At 46.2% G+C, this 22,938-nt stretch overlaps 2 protein-coding genes across 3 annotated transcripts in view; one reads left to right on the top strand and one right to left on the bottom strand.

The window, feature by feature from the left end:
• The window catches only part of USP24 (ubiquitin specific peptidase 24), a 73,607-nt gene extending 71,824 nt beyond the window's left edge, over positions 1-1,783 (top strand). For both annotated transcript variants that reach the window (XM_082228693.1, XM_082228694.1), the window contains exon 67: positions 1-1,783. In XM_082228693.1, coding sequence (XP_082084819.1) covers positions 1-63 — 63 coding nt within the window. In that variant the 3' untranslated portion in view covers positions 64-1,783.
• PCSK9 (proprotein convertase subtilisin/kexin type 9) overlaps positions 1,066-22,938 on the bottom strand; it is a 27,008-nt gene continuing 5,135 nt past the window's right edge. Inside the window, exons 3-12 of the mRNA XM_082228735.1 lie at positions 18,627-18,750; positions 17,168-17,301; positions 14,452-14,593; positions 13,538-13,734; positions 11,394-11,577; positions 7,825-7,995; positions 7,413-7,561; positions 7,101-7,281; positions 5,722-5,903; positions 1,066-5,259 (exon numbers count right to left, since the gene is read on the bottom strand). Coding sequence (XP_082084861.1) covers positions 5,062-5,259; positions 5,722-5,903; positions 7,101-7,281; positions 7,413-7,561; positions 7,825-7,995; positions 11,394-11,577; positions 13,538-13,734; positions 14,452-14,593; positions 17,168-17,301; positions 18,627-18,750 — 1,662 coding nt within the window. The 3' untranslated portion in view covers positions 1,066-5,061. The remainder of the gene's footprint in view (positions 5,260-5,721; positions 5,904-7,100; positions 7,282-7,412; positions 7,562-7,824; positions 7,996-11,393; positions 11,578-13,537; positions 13,735-14,451; positions 14,594-17,167; positions 17,302-18,626; positions 18,751-22,938) is intronic.

Consider the following 22,938-nt stretch of genomic DNA (forward strand, 5'->3'; position numbering starts at 1 on the left):
GGCACAGTGTCCCCAATGATGATTGGTGAACCTAAAAGTGACCTTGATGATGTGGATCCTTAGTGGTTAGCTGCAAGCTGAAGAACAAGCGTTCAACGGAAGCATTGAACCCCTGGCATCTTTCTGATATTGTTAAAATCCCATCGCTTTCATCTTTTAGAAGTGAAGCTTTCTAAGAAAAAGTGGCCATGCTACTTCCTAAAGAGAGATTCTCCAACTGAGAAGTTTAAGCATCAGGCTGTGGGGGAAGTCCCAGCATCCTTTGTGGTTCTTGTGGGATGCTGGTCCAAGCATGAGTTTAAAAATCTGTCACAAGATTTTACCAATTTAAGGAAAAATATCAAGTGGTTGAAATTTTTATTATGTGAACCTTTAATGAGTGAATGTAAAAAAAAACTTGCTTTTCTGTGATGCTGCAAAAAAAAAAAAACAACTTTCAGTTTTTATACAGAAGAAGAAAAAAATCTGACTGCCTTTAGGTATGGAGGGCAAATTTTTAATCTTTCTGAAAATATTGAATAGTGATATTCAAAATTATGTAAAAATGTGTGACTTACACTTGGCATTGTAAATTATTAGTTAAGAATCAGTTTACACAAGGACCTTTGTATTTAATATGTCTCCTAGGTCATTTGTATAGCGCTTTGCAGAAAGGGTTTGCAGCCCTTTTGTGTAAGGATGGTTAATTCCTTATGGAATGGTTTTGGTACAAGGAAGTCTGAAATTGGTAACTTTTTTTCCTGATGCTAAAAGTAAATGGACAAGAGCAATAAAGTAGCTTTGTTTATTCCAAGAATACATTTATGTATTGTGGCATCAGTGGATCTTTTTAAAAAAAAAGTTGATGAGTAAGTTTAACAAAAAAAAAAAAAGCACTTTAAGACAGAATTTTATTGCTGTTTTGCCTCCTTAAATCATCATTCTAACACTTGGAGACATATTGAATAAATTGTAGTCTTAATGATGTGATCTGCAATCATTTGCTTATGCTTTTGAATTTGAGAGTTGGAATTGGCTATATATGATTCCTTGAGTGACATGGGGACATATGAATCTTTTTTAAAAAAAACACACAATAACACAGGCAAAGATTGTAGGCTTTGTTTTGCTTGGCCAGGCAGCATTGAAAATACAACAGGTTCATTTGTTCCTTAATAACTGGAAACCAATTGAGCTACATGGGTACAATTTAGTTTTCCCATGTGAAATGCAGTTAAGTGATGTCTTTAGCAGCTCTGGGTACTAGCTTCTTCTGTGCCAATTTTTAGTTTTTAGTTTTTTCACATTTTTTTTCTGCACTGCTTTTGCCTTTGTTCGAGGATTTTGCCTTAATTTAAATGAAATGCACCATGCACATGAATTGAGGGGAAGTTGTAGAGTGCCTGGGTTACCTCCACTGTAGAAAGGTTTGCCAAGTCAAAGGCACAAACAGCCAAAAAGTGCCTCTTTTTTCTTTTCACTTTTATGTACTGTTGCAAAACCTGATCTGACACAATAGCTTTCTTCACAGTTGTGCACTGGTTGTGAATATTACAGGTCACTTCACTGCTGAAGGAAACAGCTATACATCTTCCAGCTGGAATTCTCTGCCATGTGTTTTGAGTCAAAGGAATCGTGTTGGTAACACTGCATGTGCAAAACAATGACATTTCAGTTGAATTTGCTTCTCTCAAGACACGTGTCTTCTTTGAAATGTGGCAGAATTCAGATATTTTATCAAAAGCCTCCAAAATTTTAAATGTGGTGTTTTAAAATTTTGAATAAATTTTGATGTCCCACCCCATTTTTATTGCAGCACCTATCTTCACTTTTAAGTTGAACCAGAAGCGAGTGTTAACAGAGGTGATATTAAAAAGTATCACTCCTGTTTGTCCAAAGGCATTGGCGCTTCCATCATTTCCTATGGAAAAGATGGTCTCTTTTCAGACTGAAACAGAACGTTCAACCCCAGGGATGTTCTGTTTTACCACCATACATTATAACATTATTGCAGGCTGTTTTCTGGTCCTCTTTCCGCTTGTACAGAGTTGATGGTTACCGTTTTCAACTACAACAATTGGTTGATTATTTGATTTCTGGCTGCTATCACTTGAATCTGCTGAAGAATATTTTTTTAAAAAAACCAAATGCAACAAATCTAGTTTGCTGTGTAAATTGTGACATGTTTCTATGTTGTGATCACTTTTACTGCCAGTCTTTTTGGATGAAAAATGGATATGATATATGTTTAATGGAATGTTCTATGGGGTGGGGTGGCAGCTGCGATTCAACTGTGCACTCTTAGCTGTGTGTGGATTTGTCCAACTAATTCCTAAGGCACTTGGTACTGGAAAAGAAAAGGCAGTTCTCATGGGGGGAAATCCTGGTCAATGGAATAAAGTTTATTCCTCTCACACACAAAAAAGGACCAGTCTGATCATTAGGTTGTGAAAAGAGGTCAGATGTCATTTTGCTGGTGTTTTACTCAGGAAATTGCCCTATACTTCAGATTTCTGCTGAAGACTAGCAGAAATCTGTACCTTTGTTATGTCAGGTAGCTGTCTAACAAAAAGAATGCATCTAGTCAAAACACATTGGGTGCAAATGGTTGGCAGGACTGCCAGGTTTTTGTTTGGGGTTTTTTAAAAAGCCAAGCTGAATGCACACAAGTTAAATGTGCGTAAGTTGTGAGCTACCTGTAGTTAATATTCTGCTTAAGAGGAGACTACACAGTTATGCGTTCCCAAGAAAATTCATATGAAACTTTATTCCAAAAAAAAAATGGCATTATAAAATGTTTTATATAAAACAGAATAAATAGTTTCCAGATAAAAATGTAAAACCCACAGCACGAGGAAAGCTTTTCTTTACATTAAGCACCTATCAATTACAGTAGTTAATATGTGTGTTAGTTCAAAAACACTTACAAAGTATAACATGCTGTCTACATTACTCATGAAAAAGCTGTTTAGACTGCAGCCCTATGCAGACTTACCTGGAAAGTAAGCCTCACTTCTGAGAAAACAGGGAAGGATTGGTCTGTCAGAGTATTTTTAACATACTATTTCAACATACATCAACAGATAAAGTTTTGATTATGTAAGCAGTTGGGAAACTTGACTAAAAACCCAAAGGAGGGAAGGACTTGTGCCTGCTTAAAACAAAAATTAAAATCATAGCTACCAAGTGCTTTATCAGTAAACCAAACTATTTGGCCTAAATTACTAACAGTGTGCTTGACTTCGCAGTATCTCATGTGTGGTTTATGGCCAATAATAGTTCGTGGTCTCCTGAATCTTAAGTGCTTTGGGTTCCAAAGAAATGTTCCTCACTCAGTGGTATTCTTGGAGGCCAACAATGAAATCTGAACTGTTCCCTCTACCTCGGCTGATGACTTTTGCAGTGCCTTCCGCAATTACAGGTAGGGGCAACAGTGGTCAGTTAAATATGGCCACCTTAACATGGGATCACAGTAAACAGCCCTTGTAGATGGGGCATTTCTAGGTTAGAAGGCAGCATCAGAAGTCATCCTGACCACTCCTTGTTTTCAGGGAGGAGGGTTTTAAATTTGCAAGGCTCTCTGTTAATTATTGCAAATGGGGTCTGTAAGGCACTTTAGAACTTGAAATATTGAAGGAATGCAGGGGTGTGTTTGTATGAGCTGAATGCTGCCCCTCCATGGGCATGACGACTCCCCCAATCTTTGCTAAACCACAGCAAGATACTGAGATCCCTCAGCCTTAACACAGGAGAGAGTTTTTAGGCACTGGAACTTTTTCTCTGTGCTTAGGCAGAGGTGGGGGACCTGTGGACCTCCCAAGACTCCCCAGTTGCATGGCCAGTGGTCAGGAAAGATGGGGGTTGTAGGTCCAGCAACAACTGGAGGACCACAGGCTCCCCTTCCCTCCTGTAAAAGGTTATGGCTTAAGAATCCCAGGAGAGGGTCTTCTGGACTAACCTTATTTTCCTACTCTGTCTTGGACAAGTAACCTTGTTAACCATGTTTGCTGGGGAGAGAAGGTGAAAACAAAACGTTTACAAAACAAGACTGGCCTGATAGGTACAATGCTACTTAGCATAGTAAATGGTTTTTAAAACAAGGAATGACCCCTTTGAGGGGGAGAAGCTGAGCATACAATGCACGACATGGAGTCGTAGGAAACTTATTGCGCGAGTGGAACAGCTTCTATTTGTATAATGGGGCCTTCTTCCCCCCTGCCCCACACCCTATATCTCTTCTAAGAGTTCCCTCAGCCCTCTGCAGTAGATTTGGGGGCACCACGGGGCACATATGGAGGAGGGGCAGTCCCACTGCATAAGCTCTCATGCAGTTACTTAGTTGATTATATCCATCCAAAATCCTGCTTCAGCTACCAGATTAAATGTCTTAAGGGGGATACTCAACATTTAGTTCAAAAGCTGCTAATTACTGCAAAAGGGGAGTTGCTGGTTACACCTCAGACACCATGAAGGGGTTGAGGTCCCACAAAAACCTGTTGTCCTCTCCAAAGCTCCCATTCTTCTTCTTTATCCCCAGCTTTTGAAGAAATACTGAACAGTTCTTCAAAAACCATAGAAGTCAAACACATTAAGTGAATGCATGTATGTGCATTAATGTCACTTTGAGCCCAGAGCACTGCCCAATCCATGCTGTTTTCATGAAACCACTCTGGGTGGTTCACATCAATAAGGAGTATGGTTGGCTACCCTGCAGTTTTGGGACAAGAAGAAACTTGGAAGGAGCCGATGCTGTCACACATCCTAAAGGGCTGGAAGTGGCTGGCCATACATATAAAAGGCAGATAGGGGAAGTATTGACTAACCTACTGTCAACATCATTCTGTGGATGCCTCTCAATTGGTATTACTGAGAGGGCATCACTAGAACCATCTCCCCATAGTGAAGATGGTGGTACTATTGGCAAACTGGTAAACTCGGAGCATTCTACTAAGGTCACCCCAAATGCTTTCTAGAGTCCCACCTGGAAGAATATCTTCTTCACTAGGGTGATGTTATGGGGGTGTGGTCTTAACACAGTAGTTCCAGGGATAGATAGTAAAGGGTGGGGTGGGAACAGGTCTGTCACTTATAATTGGAACCATGCTTATCTTCCAAGAGTCTCTTTCTGCAACAGATGGCCAGAGCTGCTGCTCCTTTGCCCCTTGGGCTGCTCAGGACGACGCACGTGTTGTCCACAGAATACGCCCCAAGTGTGTTGGGGCCATGGGACTGGGCACTGCATCCTGTCAAAGTCCAGCCATCATCGCAAGTCACCATCACCTGTGATGGAGAAGGCAAGGTTAGTCAACACCGACAAAGATGAAAACCTCTAGATAAGGCAGCCCGAAAGGTGGCATCCCCACATAAGTCTATTCATTCTCCCTTGCAGCCTCTTATACAGAGAATCCCACAACCCTGCTGCCACTGCGCCTGGTTCAAGTATCCCTGCCCAAAGAAATGGACTTGCAGCTAAGAGACCACAAGATCATTGTGCAGAAGGGTCTCGTGGTCTCTTAGTCAGCTTGGGCATGGAGCAGATTCCAGTAATCATATGGCAAGTGGCCTCCACTTGAGGCCCAAAAGTGATTAAACTCTGCCAGAGGTTGAAGTTAGGCTTGAAAGAAGCTGTCTGTCATAGCCAGCAGAGTAAGTTGTGGGGTGCATGCTTCTCCAGGTTTCAAATGAGCCCATGGACCCACAATGGTTGGTGACTCATGCCCTAAAGGAACAACACCCACATACCTTTGCTGTGTACTCCAGAGAAGAGTATTCCTGCACCTTGCACTCTAGGCTGGGCGCATGGCAGCAGGAAGCATGCACGGTTGCACCTGCCTGGCCAACACACTGGTCACGGTGGCTTTCTGTCCCCAGTTCAGGTCTGATGCTGTCACTGAAATCTCCAGCCAGAGAATGAGAGCTGCAACCTGCCAGTTTAGATCATATTAGGGTATATGCTCAGTGACACGGGTGTGTGTAGATGAATGCAATCATGGGTACAAGTTGATTTGGAATGTTCACATTGGGAATCTCCATTTTTGTTTGTTCTGTTTGCTTTGGTTTATATTGCAGGTCAGAAATTAGCTGGGGTATGGAAGAGGTTTCTGCATCAGCATCACATTCTGCTTGTCTGTCCCCACCCACTCCAATTCACATCATCATCCTACCACATGTTGTCGTTTGCAAGAACCCAAATATAAACCCAAATCACCCAATTTGCTGTCCTTGAAAAGACCAAGCAGTAGTGTGGGATACAGCCTTGTCTGTTCAGACCTACTGAAAGGCCTGTTTCCACAAGCTGTTTTGCCCACTTGGGTGTGCATGCACTGTACTGCTCATGGGCATTGTGCATGCATAAGCAATGTGTGCGGATGTTGCCATGACCATGCAATAGGTTTACATGCTGTTTTAAGGATCCTTGACCAGTACATGACTTTCCCGCTGCTTTAAAAAAAATAAACTCTGCTTGTGTGAGTTTAGAGAAAGGTGTTAGTCAATTTCCAAATAAATTCTATCCAGCTTTGAAGAATTCCCCAAGTGCAAATACAGTTGTACCTTGGAAGTCGAATGGAATCCATTCCGAAGTCCGTTCAACTTCCAAAACGTTCGGAAACCTCAGTGGTGCTTCTGATTAGCTGAAGGAAGCTCCTGCAGCCAGTCAGAATCCCCGTCGGACGTTCCGGTTCCGAAGAAGGTTCGCAAACTGGAACACTCACTTCCAGGTTTGCAGCATTCGGGAGCCAAAATGTCCAAGTACCAAGGCGTTTAGGATCCAAGGTACGACTGTACTGATAAACTGTTCCATTTTCATTACCGGTAGTTATTAATTGTGCAAACTATGCAAGCTCAGAAAGAGTTGCTTGCAAATGTCGCACAGTGGTCCCAAGATGGCAGGTGGGAAAGCCCATCCCAACCCACACAGTGCAATGCTGATGGGGCTGGGGCTGCATCAAACTTTAAGATCTGCAAGTGTGCCACAACACATTATAGGCCACATAAGTCTGGGTCCAGTAAGGGAGTCCTCTTCCCTGCACAGAACCTTCCTTGGCAACACAGAGCCCACGTGGGAAAGATGCTTTGGCACAACAATATGGATTGCATCCATCACAGCTGTCGTCACATACCTGTCAATACATGGCCGTCCTTGGTGCAGCTGACACTCTGCAGTGCCGTGCCCTCTGCAGTCTGCGAGGGGGCATGAACCTGGCAGTCGGCTTTGGGCCAAATGCAGCACCTGGCAGTGGCATAGACGCCTTGGCCCCCAAATCGATTATGAGCCACACACTCCTTCTTGCCTCCGTAATCCTGGAATTTGGAAAGCACAGCTGTGAGACACAGGGAAGTGCCAGCAAGCCTCCATAACCCACAGAAAAACTTGTGTCTGCATGTAAAACAGCAACTCCAAAACGTAGCCTTGCCCCCCCACAGAACATCACCTCCATGCGCTCGCCTCGCCGCTTGCCATTCTTCGATAAGCTTGAGCAGCTGAACATTTCTTCATTGCTGTTGCAGCGGGCGGCAGCTATCGACTTGCTGGTTGACCCCGAGAGGGAAGACCACACGGAACGACAGTACAGCTGCTCATCTGAAAGGAAGTGGCTCGTGGCCATTAGAGGTGCCTAGCAGTGCCCCACAGAGTGCAGCTCTTTCCCTGGTCCAGCCAACTGGAGAACACACACGCATTCACGAGACCCATCTCAGGGAGGTGCTTGGGAACCAGTCAAAAGTTGAGCTGGAAAAGTGGCATTTTGGAAGGCGGGGGGAGGGGGACGTCAAATGGACCCTTGTCATGGCCTGTCAAAGCTTTTCTACTAAAGCATGAAGCCAACGGGAATAAGGATCACTCACCTGCTACCAGTTTGGAGGGAAGCCCAGCTACCCTGTTGGGAGTTAGTAGCCTCTGGTCTTCTGGAAACCAAGCCTCATTGATGAGGTTTTTTCTGGAGAAGTGGATCAGCTTCTGCCTCAACTCGGAGATGGACAGGTCAGGGTTGGAGTTCAGAAGCATGGCTGCAATTCCTATGGAAACGTGCATATTACTCTGCATTATTTGACGGCGGCTGCGTGTGTGTGTGTGTATAACTAGATTGGGCGATTATATTTTTCTGTTTTCTGTTATCACAGAATTATGTTTGTGTGCTGTGAAATTAACAGCTCAGTGTTTGGGCTCTCTGTGTGCGCAGCTGTTTTGATGGAATTCACGTTGCTCTTCCACTCATCTGGGCACGTGCTTGAATCACTCTCATTGACCTCAAAGTGCTTAACTTTGGCTGGATTGTACCCCGTAGTCTGTTATACATCCAGGCTACTTAACTGAGTCTGATGCTCTTGCCAAAGAGAGAGAAGAAGAGGCAAACACAGGCAAATGTCTGCTTTTTTAGAAAGGCCCCACAGAAGATACTTGGACCAACACATACATTGACTGTGGGCAGAGGGGTTCTCTGATGGGTGCACTGCTTTACTCTAAAAGAGCTTCCCCATTCACTTCAATGGATGGAACAGCCAGTTTCTCCATGGAACGGAATGGTGCACACACCCAGGTGGTCTTGGTCAGGATAAAGCAAACAGCAAGAACCACCTTCTAATCTGCAAATTGCTTTGTTGTTCTTGGGCGTTTACTTCTGCCGATAATTCAGAATACAAATTATTCAGCCATCTGGAACTCCTTTCCTCCAGTATAGCCTAATCGGAGGGGTTATTTCTGCGTTAAGTAAATGCCTTTTCCTTTCCTCCCCTTCAAGCTGCATATTTCATTTCTTAAAAATATCTGTTTTTACATTCGCCACAGGCACCCTCCAGGATGCACAGAACCATTTAGTAAGGAAATGTGTTGGCAGCAGTTAACTCTTCGATGCATTCAGCCTTTGGCCCAACAGCCCACGAGGCATGTCACTATCAGACCATGACACACACGCTGGCATTCCCAGCTGCAGCCGCACAAAGCTGCCAAATGAGCCTGAGGAGCGGGGGAGGGCGAGAGCATGCGTATGTGCACACGCCGGGAAAATATTCTGTGGCGTAAAGGTCAGGCTGTCATTTCACATGGATGTGCCCTGCCAAGACCACAGCTTTCAGACACTGAGGATCTGATGGGCCACAGGGCAGCTTCCCAGCTACTTACTTGTTATTTATCAAAGTATTTATATGCTGCCACCCATCTCGTAAAATATCAGGCCGATGTACAACAAAATGTCCACCATGCAATATGAAACACCATTAAAAACCCTTTCAAAATAATCATGAAAATGACTGGCTGATAACCCCAAAATTAAGCAGATGCATAGGTCTTCAAAATTTGAAAGCCTAACCAGCTCGAGGAGTGTTCCACAGGATGGGACCAGCAACACGGCATGCTCAGCTTCCAGCTGTGTCCAGTCAGGGCTCTCTGTAACATGCCTGGAAGCATGTGGGTAGCCAATGCAGATGTTTTAGCAGAGGTGTCACATGCATTTGCCTCCATTCTGCACCAGCAGGAATTTCTGGACTAGGCCCAAGGGCAGTCCTACATGCAGCATATTGCAGAAATACAGTCTCGAGATTACCAATTCGTGAACTACAGTGGCTAGGCTGAACCAATCCAGATACAGCTGTTAGCTTGTGTACTGGATGAAGCCGGTAAAAGGCACACCTATAACCACAGAGGTCACTTGCTTATTTATTATTTAGGAAATTTATATCCCGGTTTTCCTCTCTCGTTACAGAGGCTGTAATAACACAAAGATGTATCCTCTAATGCAGGGTTTCTGAAACTTGGGTCTCCGGCTGTTTTTGGACTACAACTCCCATCAACCCGAGCTAGTAGGAGCAGTGGCCAGGGATGATGGCAGCTGTAGTCCAAAACCAGCCAGAGACCTAAGTTTCAGAACCCGTGCTCTAACGGGTTTGAAATGACAAATACATACTTGGGAGAACCCTCAAGCTGTGTACCCGCTCCTTTAGAGTGCAATCCCAACCATAACAGGCAACGGCCCTATCTTCCAGACATGGAACCACCTATCCACCCTATCTTCCCAGGATTCAAATTCAGTGCATCAGCCCTCATCAAGTCCACCATTGCATTGAGGCGCTGGTCCAGGGCTTGCACAGCCCCTCCTATTTTTAGATGTTATGAAGAAACAGAGCTGTGGGTCGTCAACATACTGGCGGCAGTGTGCTCCAAAACCCCTAATGAGCACTCCCAACAGCTTCATATTGATGTTAAATAGCATTGGGGACAAAATGGCACCCTATTGAGCTCCATAGCATTAGGACCAGGCCAAAAAGCACTTCCCCTGATGTTACTTTCCAGGCTTGAACACACAGGTAAGAACAGAACCACTGCAATATAGAGCCTCCAACACACACACACCCCAAATCGGTCCATCTAGGAGGAGGCCATGGCCAACCTTTCCAAAGGCAGCTGAGAGACTGAGTGTGAGAAACAAGGTTGCCCTCCCACTATCTCATGATAAAGGTAATCCATCAGGTCAACCAAGGCTGATTTAGTCTTGAAACTAGGCTTAGACCCATGGAGAAGCCCTATGTGCATAGGGTCCCTTTCACACTACTGCCAAATGTGGGATGAATCCAGCAGGCACATTTACATCCAGGGCACTGGCAGAGGGCCTTCCCGGTAGGGGCACCCACCCTGTGGAACGCCCTCCCACCAGATGTCAAAGAGAAAAACAACTACCAGACTTTTAGAAGACATCTGAAGGCAGCCCTGTTTAGGGAAGCTTTTAATGTTTGATGCACTGTTGTATTTTAATATTTTGTTGAAAGCTGCCCAGAGTGGCTGGGGAAACCCAGCCAGAAGGGTGGGGTATAAAAAATAAATTGTTATTGTTATTGTTGTTGTTATTGTTATTAGCTAGTGCAATCCTCCTCCTGCCATCATGCATGTGCTTAATATGTGGGACGGGGGGGGGGGATATCTATATGGAAAACAGCCATCGATGAATCATGAAGCTGCAGAAGTGGAGGCTTATCTGTAATTGCATGCAGTCCTGAGTGATGGGGGCCACTATGAGGAAAACCTTCATTCATTCACTGTTCTGTGTTAGGGTTTTGACTGCTTGATGAGATAGAGAAAATGAGGCGGGAGAAAATATTTGCCTTTCACCATTGAGAATGGGAGGCTCAAAACGACAAATTCAAAGGTCACATCTGCACCGGGCCATTTGAAGCACGTTTAACACACATTTAAAGCACTCAGCTCCCCCCGCCAACAGAAAAAAAATTATAGGAACCACGGTTCACCTCTCACACAGAGCTACAATTCCCAGCATCCTTGACAAACTACAGAGGATTCCTTGGGGGAAGCCATGTGCTTTAAATGTTTGGAGTGGGTGTGACCAGAGACACAGAGAGATTCTGTGAGTTCGACCCTGCTGGGGAGCCGTGCAGCAGTCACACAAATTCTGCCGTGAGGTCTTTACCTGCCACGTGCGCAGCTGCTTGGGATGTCCCGCTCTGCGAGGTGAAGCAAGTCGTGCAGTCGCTGGAGGCACCGATGATATCGTCTCCGGGGGCGAAAAGGTCCACACAACGGCCAAAGTTGGTCCCCAAGGAGCCCATGGAAGCCGGCTGGTCCTGAACATTGGTGGCCCCCACCGTGATAACCTATGACAACATGAGACCTAATCGTGGCTGGCGTGGAGCAAAGAAGAAAGGCAAACTCCTAGAGTCACAGAGGGTCTTAGATGGCAGAAGCCATCAAATGCAGGAAACCTCCAGCAGATGGACTGTCTGCCCTCTGCAAGAGACATCCCACTGCCAAGTGGCCTGAGTAATTAGTTCCACTGTCAAACCTACCTTTAAACTCTAGTGTATATTTAAACAGCACAAGCACAGGATGCAACGTTGATGGGAAAACACCCAGAAACACCAGGAAGAGGTCCTGTCCACCCCAGGTGTTTAGAGCAGGGGTGGCCAGGCTTACTGGGCATAGGCCGGATCACTCCCGCGAGATCCTCCGTGGGCTGGCGCAGCGCAACGCCGGAAATCACGTCTGTGCATGTCCGCGGTGCCAGAAATCGCTTCTGCGCATGCTCAGATGCCGAAAACCGTGCCTGTGCAGAAGCAATTTTCAGCGTCTGGGCATGCCCAGAAGTGATTTCCAGCAATGTGGATAGTTCCCACGCTGCGCTGCTCTGGTTTAGCACAGCGCATGGGGACTTGCCGAGTGAGCGGCTTGGTTCGGTGGCAGCTCATGGGCCTTAGATTGCCGACCTCTGGTTTAGAGCATTCTTACGCTGCTTCAACAGTTGTGGCTTCCCCCAAAGAATCCTGAGAACTGTGGCTTGTGAAGGGTGCTGACCTCACAGAGCTACAACTCCCAGCACCCGAACAAGTTTTCAGGATTCTCCACGACTGTTATCATCAAGTGGTATAATAGTGCTATAGGGAGAGAGCATGGTGTGGATGTGACCAGAGACTCCAGAAAATATTAGTGTGTGTGTGTTTTTAATGGCTACTTTCCTCCCCAAACCATCTTTCCCCCAAAATGTCACTAGAGATCCCAGTTAATTTGAACATTCCTCTTCAGCCAACTCTATAAGTGGGCTGTGGTATAGACCCTGCTCTGAGAATCACAACCCACAAGGCTAAGTGCCAGCCTCCCCCACTTTATATCTGGAGTCAATGTAGTCGCAGAAAGGAACCTGTGGCTTGGCCAAGATATCCGCAGCATGTTCTAGGGCAGTGTTTCCCAAACGTTTTTGGGCAACGGCACACCTGTTTCCCGGAAAAAAATCTCGCGGCACACCACCATTAAAGCCCCGCCCCGTGACGTCAGCGCGCAGCGTCACGCCGGGAGGGACGCACAAAAGTAAACGTTTTTTCCCTTCCCCTTGCCGGGGTGGGAGGAGGCAGCAGAGCGAGGGACTGAGGGACGGCGACAGCTGAGGCGGCGGCGGCTGTTGTGGTGGTGGCGGCGATAGCGGGCGGAGGAGGAGCCGTCGCCGGGAGTTGCTGCTGCTGCTGTTGCTGCTGCTGCCCGGACATGCCGGCCTCCTCCTCCTCCGCTGTCTCGCGCTCCTCCCTTTTGCGCGCGCTGCCCCGCCGCTCGGCACCACCACTGCGGAGCCGCCCCCGGCTCGACGCGGATCCTCGCCGCCGCCGCCTCTCGCCGCCCGACTCGCCCGCCTCCCTCCCACGGCACACCAGCCGGTGTCTCACGGCACACTAGTGTGCCGCGGAACACCGGTTGGGAAACACTGTTCTAGGGCAGCAGCAACTGAATCTTTCTCCATCCGTAAGCTGCCCAGTCCTTGGTTTGGAGGATGCAGGTGGCAGCAGCCGCCCATCTTTCCATGCCTTGCCCTGGAGTGCTAATATTCCATCAAATGGCAGGTAGGCTAGCCCAGGTGTGTGCACCAGTCAGTACTTGGCAACCACACAGTGGATAAGTGGCAGGTCCGTGCGGCAAACTGTCTCAATGGAAGAGCGCTGTGTTTACAACCATGTGAAAGATGTACCCGTGATGAGATAATCTGGAAGCTTCCTTGGGGCACCACAAATAATTACTGGGCTACTTTACTACGGGCCTAGAACAAGGGAGCAAGCTAACCCTCTCACATACCTCTGGTTCTGATGCCGGTGAATACAAGCAAGCATCTTCCTTGTAGTTGCCCGCTGCAGCGATTATCACCACCCCCATCCGGACCATCAGGCGGCAGGCCGTGTTCAGGATGTGGCTGTAGCCACCAGCCAAGGGAAGCAAGACAACCAGAGGGCTGTAGGGCTGGATATCCAGGGTCTTCTTAATGAACTCCAATCCTGTCATGTGAAAAAAAGGAAAATGGGCAGCTGAGCTGTCTTGCTCAAAAGAGAGAGCACAAGGCACGACTCTTCACAGTGTGTGCTTTGCCCTGTTTCTGAGCTGGGGAGACAAACCAGTAGAGCACATGTGAAAGAGGGAAAGGAGATTTTTGTACACACATCTGTCCTACTATGCAGAAAAGGAAGGAGAAGAAAACGTCTTGTTTGTTTTAAAGTTAGGAACCATGCAAGTGCAATGGACAAAAGGGTCTGCCCTTGATAGCACAAAACAAAAAAACCCCAGAAGACTTTTGTGGGACTTGAAAGACAAACATTTGTTATGGCAGAAACTTTCTTGGGCTAGAGTCCAACTGACAGGTCCATGCAACCATTAAAGTGGGCTGTGGAGGTCAACATACTTCCACTAAATTCGTAAGTATTTCTCCTTTGGGGTCCTCAAATATGAAACCACAAAATAAGCTCCGTCTCTCAATATAAATTAGATTTTGACCGCATTCTCTCTCTCTCCCCCTTTTGTTTTTAAACCTGACCGGGGGGCCAAACAAAGTGAGAGCTGAGTTCATAAGAACTGGGCTGAATATCTAAGTCCATTCAACCTAACAGGCTCCTCCCCCAGGCGGTGGTGGATCAGCAACATCCAAAGTCTGGCTGGGATTTGACAGATTGGGCTCCAGAGTTCCGCTCCCCCTTGACGAACAGCTGCTGCATACTCACCCATCAGAGTGCCACTCACAGTGCCCTTCCCCTGGCAGTTGAGCACTCGGAGGCTGCTCACGCTGGCTCCTTTGGCGATGCCGGCATCCCTCCCACTCACAACGCCAGCCATGTGGGTCCCGTGGCTGTCACACTTGCTGGCCTGCCACAAAGCATAAGTTCGCCATTTATCACCTGCTTCTGCCCCCTCGCGCACACCATGAATGGCAATCCTTCACGTCCTCGGGTCTAAAACCACCCTGCGGCCTCTGCGTGGCTAAAGAACCAAGTGGTTCCGTTGCCTTCAACAGACATGAGGAAAAAGAGGGAACCCAAAGAATGTGAAGTACTGAATTATATTACAGAATTCTAAATTAATTTTTACTGAAAACTACAGTAGTACCTCAGGTTAAGAACTTAATTCGTTCCGGAGGTCTGTTCTTAACCTGAAACTGTTCTTAACCTGAGGTACCACCTTAGCTAATGGGGCCTCCCGCCGCCACCGCGCAATTTCTGTTCTCATCCTGAAGCAAACTTCTTAACCCGAGGTACTATTTCTGGGTTAGCGGAGTCTGTAACTTGAAGCGCCTGTAACCTGAAGCATATGTAACCCAAGGTACCACTGTATTTGGAAAAAGAGCAATGGTAGAATGTCGGGGTGACGTGAAGACATAATTCAGGACAGTAATTGATTAAATGCTACCATTATTGGAAGGCGCAGGGAGAGAAGAATAAATGCTCCCAATGTAAAGGGGTAGGCATGACTGGAGCCATAATTTCATCCTTTCAAAGCTATCTTGAAATTCTATGCTGTCCAACGGCCCCATTCTTCACCCCTTCGCTAGACAAAAACAACTGAACCCTTTTCCCTCATCTTGTGAAGAACTGACTGCTCTCCCTCCCCATTACTAACATGCTAAATCGAGGGGGGGGCTGCAGAGGTCAAGAAAAAGATTAGGGGCTTTAAGCAGATCCAGGTTGTGCCGCAAATATGAGAGGCTGGAAGCCCCTTGATCTTTCACATAAGGAGTGATTGTCATTACAGATAAAAAGCAGCTGAACTGCCTCTGGCCTACTTGCTCAACTGACACTTCCCGCTTCAAGAAAACACCATCCCAGTGGTGCCGCCAAACACAGTAACACTTTTTTATGAGGAATTCAGCAACGGAATAAGGGAACAAGTTGTCGGCATGACAGCTCACGTTAAAAAGCAAGTCATGAATGTTACAGGGCCTCCCCTGCCATACACATACAGTTAAAGCATGACAAGAGCACATGGGGCTTTCAGATGCGACAATAACTCAGCAAAGCACAAAAACGTTGATTGATAATGCCTGAACAAAAGCCTCACTGTGACTGAAGAATCCATGGGGTTGGCTCAAGGGGGAAGCCTGAAGAAGGGGGCTGGCTGAAGCTGGCTTTCACACTCTGCCCACCTTTTGACAGCCCCTCCCCCTCCCCCAAAACCTCTCCCTGGAGAAAGGGGACCCTGCTGAATGGAGCAGGCTCTGGTGTAAAGGGCTAAGGGAGGATCCTCAGAGGTCAGGTGGAGGTAGCTCCTGTAAGGTGCTTCTGCTCAATTTGCGAGGACTGGCTCCTTCCTCCTGAGCCCACTGCAGCTGAAGGAGCGTCTCCACCGCCACCGTTCTGCCCGGACACTGAGATCCAGCGCCGAGGGCCTTCTGGCGGTTCCCTCACTGCGAGAAGCCAAGTTACAGGGAACCAGGCAGAGGGCCTTCTTGGTAGTGGCACCCGCCCTGTGGAACGCCCTCCCACCAGATGTCAAAGAGAAGAATAACTACCAGACTTTTAGAAGACATCTGAAGGCAGCCCTGTTTAGGAAAGCTTTTAATGTTTAACAGACCACTGTATTTTAATACTTTGTTGGAAGCCATCCAGAGTGGCTGGGGAAACCTAGCCAGATGGGCGGGGTATAAATAATATATTATCATCATCACATCCCACCCCATTCAAGAAGGTACCCCAACCCAAAGGAGTGGCTTTTCTGGGGTGGAGGCCATCAGGGTTGAAAAGTCAGCTTCCACCAGACTCCTTCTGTGGGCTTTCCCTTCAATTCAACCCACAGAGGCAGGATGAAAGCCCAGCCTCAGGTGTCAAACTGCAGCGCAAAAATTAGTTGGTATGAAAATTTTGGTTCAATTTTAGTTGAAAAATGCTGCCCTGGACCTTATCTCACTGGCTTTAGGCCTCTTAAGATGGCACTGAGCATGTGCACAGATTTCCACCGCAGCTGTGCCATTCAATCTGGAATTCTCCATGCAATGTACATATCTGAAACCACCTTAAGAGGCCATTCCGCCCTGGAGGAGAGGAAGTGACCCAATGGGAAGACTAGGATCCAACATCTTGGTCAGAGGGAATCTGGCTGCAGTCGGGTCTGTCCACAAATGGCATCTCACTGGGATGCACAGAAGCACATTCAGCACCCACAATGGTGAGTGTCTGTTAAAGAACTCACCCACTTCCCAGCGGTACAGTTGTGAGCATCCCTTTTCAACATAACGAAAAAGTGGGCCTGAAGAAACTGACAGATTGAATTACACATGCTGCTCCCACAGAAACACCGTAACTGGTGCTTAATCCCACAAATCTCCTCCAAGGACTAAAGGTTTCAGGGTTGAGCCATCATAATAAACATAGGGTTCTAGCAACATCACTGGTAAAAGGGGAAGGTGGCAAGAAAGTCCTCATCGCTCATGAAGCAGAGCTGGCGTACCTGTCGGTGGAAGCGAGTGCCATCTTCTTCTGGGACGTTCTCAAATTCAGTCATGAACACTCTGCCCTCGATCTCTCGGTGGTTGCTCTGGACCCCAGTGTCCAGCAGATAAACTTCAACCAGGTCGCCCCTGTCTAAAAAGAGGAGAGAGTCAGTCAGTGACGCCAAGAGGCAGTGAAGGCATTGCTCTCAACGCAGCATCCCAGCATGCCAATATACAATGAGGTTTATCTTGCGCAAGCAATTTATAAAGGGAGCTGCTCCAATTTTGTCTTGTACGGAGCAGGCAGGAAAGGAAATGGAAGATTGGACTTAACACGATTATCCCTTCTATTCTGGTGATCAAAGGCAATACAAGTGAGTTGGCTGCTCTGTTTCTGTGTCGTTAAGGCCAGATTTGCAATCTTCGGAAAGCGGAAATTGGGGTGGGGGTGAGTCAGTCTACTTCGCTATTTAAAAAGTGAAGTAGCCTATCCAGTAATTATTTGAGGTCTCAGCATTTAACCATCTAGTGGTTTTAGCAGAAAACAAAAAGAGATATTCAGAAAATCCACTCTGCTTATTGTTAAATTTATGTTTTAATCAGAAACATGTGTATAATGAAGTACATGTTTTAATTTCTCCCCCTTCCCCGCTTCCTCCTCCCTTCCTATAAATTCTAATTGTTACTGATACAAAATACCTTTTACCCATCAAAGCAATCAATGCAATTTACTATATATAAAATTTCATATCTGCAACAATTGTAATCATTTTGGCGCAAACACTTATTTCATTCATTTATTAAACTTACTAGTTGCTTGTCACCTGAAGGTCTCCATTTTGACACAACTTTGTTAATAGATTCAGAAACGTTTACCTGAGTACTTATGGTTGTTTTATTTCCATTTTAAATTTCATGTAACTGTTGCATGTCATATGCTCTAAAGTAAACAAAGATGTATCCCAATGCAATCATGTTTAGAGAAGGAAATGAATAAAAACTATGTTGCAAAAAGAATACATGCAGAGCAATTCAAAGCAACCCTCACACTAAGCCCGGTTGGGTGGGTGGATTCAGCAAGGCTGTTCCTCTGCTCATCTCCACTGGCTCAGCCCAGCCCTGCATCCGCTGCCAAGCATGGGGATGAGAGGCAAGCTGGCAAGTTATTCGCCAGCAGAAAGCCCCCAGATGGAGTTCTCCTGGGGAAAAGAGGGGCAGGACTAAGCCAGCCTGAGATCCACTGGATCCGGAGCTGGTCTCGCTATTGTCATGGGGTTGTAAGGGCAGCAAGCATGTGAAACAGGGCCTTATTGGTGGTGGCCCCACACCCATGGAATGCAGTCCCATGTGAACCACATAGTGGCAGACCAAGCAATCAGTGATAGGTAGCGCCATCCCTCTGCATAGGGTTTTGTTGTTGACTCCATAGATATTTGGCATCTCATGCACACATGGTTGAATGGGAATATCACCTACTGGGAGGATTATATTCAGTAGATCCGTCTTGCACAGGGACAATCCGGCCCAGGTTCCAGGGAATGCTCTGAGCAAACACATAGGAGTCTTCTTCTATATAATCCACATGCGGCAGTCTCAAAGCCTGCACAAAAGACGACACGGGAAGAACGGTGCAAGTCATGCAAGAAATATCATCGACATCATCCTACTCTTCTCCTAAAAGTATACAGAGCAAATAACAGGAATGGGGGGATCTGTGGGCCTTCAGATGTTCCTGGACTACAACTCCCATCACCCTGAGCAGTGGCCATGTTGGCTGGGGCTAAGGGGAGGTGGAGTCCAAAATCATCTAACGGAATGTGGAGAGAGGCCATTTGTGTAATTTCCTCTCCTCCCTGCAGCTCCTCCCCATCAATGAGAGAGCATCTGGAAATTCAGATTTATACAATGAGTGCCCTGGAGCAACAAATCCACTTTTAAAAAGAAACTGGTTTCGAAAGTGACCGGGAAATGCACCGAAAAGTAGGTCAACAGAGGATTAACATGCAGATGGTGGCTCAAACAGATCAGGACGAACGCTCAATAAAGACTGGATACAATCTTAACTCTGTGTAAACCTTCTCCAAGCAAATCAGGATGAATCCTTAACAGGTGAACTGGAGGAGCCGTGAGTGCGGCTCAAATTGATCTCAACAGAACTGGGGTGTCACCACGGAGAAGGCCCTGCCTTGTGTGGTGACCTGCCCATCCAACCTTGTTCCATATTCATTGGGAAGCACAAGCAGAGCCTTCCTTCCCTGCAGGAATCAGAAGCCAGTCTGGCTGGTACTGAGGAAGATGAAGAGACATGCTGGAATGAGGAAGCCTAGCAGGGTGGGAAGGTGCTGGAGATTTAGGGCAAGGGTAGGGATGAGAGAGGAAAATGGTGGTGGTAAGGATAGGAGTGCAGCAGGCAAGGCGGAGGGGCTGAGAGAAGGACTGGGGAACCTTTGGTCCTCCAGATGTTGCTGGACTGCAATCCCATCAGACCCATAAAGATGGCAGGACAGAGACCAAAGACTTCTCTTCTTCTCTATGCACAACATGTCCTCCTTACAAAATTGTCCAGGCTTCTGTTTCATATATGTATTCAACTATGCCTGACATCCAGCAACATCACTTGCTCCCGTAACTGTTTCTGTGAGTCCATTCCCTTCATTGGGCAAAAAGATTCCTGCACCGCAGGGGGCGGAACTAGATGACCTTGGGAGGTCCCAGCTCTACAATTCTCTTAATTTTATAATCTCTGATAGCTTTGTTTTAAATTTTCTTGTCATTACCATTACAAGTTATGCAGCTATTATCGAACTCAGCATTACGGCGGGTACTTAACAAATGGAAAAAGACATACTCCTCCAGTTCTGGATAATTCAAATAGCAATGCCAATGTCTGACAAAATTCCTTCCAACGTCTGACATCTAGCTCATATTTGCTAATTTCCCCTTTGCCACCATTTAGGGAGCCTTTCCAGCCTCTTTTTCTCAAAGCAGCTCAAACTCTTGTAGCGGCAAGTCATAAATTCTCCTGTGTGCAATCAGCGCTTGAGACCTTTGTTGGTAAATATCTACTGCATGCAGGAAGCACACCATTGACGGACTGTGGGAGAATCTCCTTGCTGCAGGCTAACTCTGTGGTCGCTGCCCCCCACAAACATACACCAAACACGCATACACAATCTCGATCTCTCTCGTGCTCCCACACAAATTCTAATCCTCTCGCCCATTCTCTCTTTGGGTATGTGCATGCATGCGCACACATCCATCTGTGAGCGCTCCTGAATATTTTCCCTTCCACTTCCCTTATGCGTGTGCAGACAAGCCTTTGTGACCGCAAGCACAGCCAAAGAGAGGGCATGAGATGCTCTTCCCTGCACCTGTCGCAACTTGCACATGGATGTCTAAAACCCTGCAGAGAGAGCCGTGTCAACGAGTTGTTTTAAAACCCAAACCAGGAGTGTTTGCATTCTGCATCGGATGATTTCCCCTAAGCAGCGGCACACCTGGCATCATCTTTAGCGTTGCAACGCTCTTAAGTTCTCTGATTCGCCGACTTTCACAGAGCTACCAGCCTGAAGCGTATCTGGCATCGTAAGCGGCTAGGAAGTGATTAAGCAAACCTATTTGCCTCTGCTGAGTCTTGCATCACTTTGGATTTCTCAAATGGCACCTGCCTTATCGTAAGATTATGAAATGTTTGGAAAGGACCACTGGGTTATCAGTTGTCCTGTAAAAAGCCATAGGAGTCCATGCAAATATGCCCTTCTCAGAACGCAAGGGGAAAAGTCATCACAAAATACCTCCCAAACACTTCCCATGGGGACAAACAGGAAAGCTGCTTCTTATTTGTATCTTGCCAAGGAGGTCAGAACATTAGCCATGCCGTAATGTCATAAAGTCAACACAGCATGCACTCCTGCCCAACAAGAGAACGTTGTGGCTGAGCAGGGACCTGAACCGGGTATTCACATCACCATAACAAACCCAGCACTCTGAGCCAAAACACCACACTACAGTCATTCAAAGGCTGTTGGGGAAATTGGGAAGCATCGTTTGGTGGCAAAATCATTCCCAGCAACGCTGTGATCACTGGACGGAAGAACGCTTTTAACTGTAAAGCAATTGCTTTTAGAATGTTCTAACTGTAACTGCTTTTTAACCAAACGTTTTTAACCAAAACTTTTAGATGTTTTTTGTTACTGTTTTTTTAGAATATTTAAACTGCTTTAGAATGTTTTTGCTTTGCTTTCAAATTGTATGTCTATCTGCAGCCCTGGGGCTCCTTGGGGAGGAAATAAATTCAGTGAACAAGTTAAGTATTTTTCTGCAGAAAAAAAGATCCATTTTAAAAAATGCATTGTTTCATAATATCAATTAGTAACATAAGGAATGAGTACAATGCCAGTAAAATTGTTCGGTTTCAAAGGGGGAATCAGTGTGTATGTGTGTGCGTGCATGCGTGCGTGCGTGCATGTGTGTGCGTGCGTGCATGCGTGCACAGGTCTTTGGCCACACAGTAAGCCCACAACTTATGTTGTGTTATGTTCCAGGGAGACCACCGAAAGCCAAAGTCACATATAGTGAAAACAGAATCACAGACTTGTAGAGTTGGAAGGGAATCTTTCACTCACTGTGAGGCTCAAACCCATGAGCCTGAGATTAAGAGTCATGCCCTCCCATTCAATGGGGGGGGGGGGATTGCCAAGGTCATATATTCGCCAGAACCACCTCCCTTTAATTTTTTCTTTATTTTTTTACCACACACATAAAGCTGAATGCCCACAAGTTTAAGTTGGATGTTTACTGTACTAATATTGGAATGTTAACTGGTCCAGCTCCAGTATCTTTCATTTTTGTTCTCTTTAAGATTTAAACAATATAAAGGAAGAGCATGCTGCCGAATTGTGATGTCTTAACTTACTTTCAAGCATTCCAACTAAAGCACATTTTTCAAGCAAAGCTCTTAAAAGTGCACTTCCCTGATTTATTTATTCTTACCCCAATCATATATTTTAGTTCAACTACAGTTGGCCTACCGGCAGTACCGGTTGCTAAGGCTACACAGGGATGGCGGCCTACATTGACCCCCACTTTCCACAACTCTGTGCCTCGCTGCCACTGACTGAGAGAAGGAGGCGTTCAGTATGGTGTGGGAGCAGAGCAAAGCCAAGCTGCTCCTTCTGCCCCTGCGCCATGTTGAGCTCCTGCGGCCTTGTTCCCCCTTCCTGCCTATGAGCGGCGGCCATGTGCAGCCCGAGGAAGACAAGAGAGCAACACAACCACACAGCCTTCCCACTACTGGTTATGGGAAAAACAATTTGAAATATTTATACAAGTAGAATTCACATGGTGTACTTGTTCAGTTTTGTGTACTAAAAACAACTCAAACACCACTCAGTAGATCCTGGTCGATTTCGGCCAGTCGCACATTGCCAGAAGACCCACATCATTGCCCCACGCAATGGGAATTAGGGACTTAGTGAAAGTTCATACAACAGAGATGATTAAAAAATAGTAATAACTGTAGGGACAACAAAAACCAGAAACAAAAAGCAGACAGATGCACAAGTATTAGCCCCCCAAAGTGTTTTGGGAATTTTTCTTTCTGCTCACTTAAGCATTCTGCTTAGTGCACCAAAAGAAGAGTCTGAAACTGAAAGAAATCTCACTTGAAAAAGAAACATCTGTATACATGCAGCTGGTTTTAACTAAGCAAAAGATCCCAGCAGATTCTGTTCCTCAAAAGCCAAATTCTTAACCTTTTTTTTCCTTTACAGATATTAACAGCTGTTGA

Source organism: Podarcis vaucheri, assembly GCF_965113315.1.
Source record: "Podarcis vaucheri genome assembly, chromosome: 6".
Lineage (NCBI taxonomy): Eukaryota > Metazoa > Chordata > Lepidosauria > Squamata > Lacertidae > Podarcis > Podarcis vaucheri.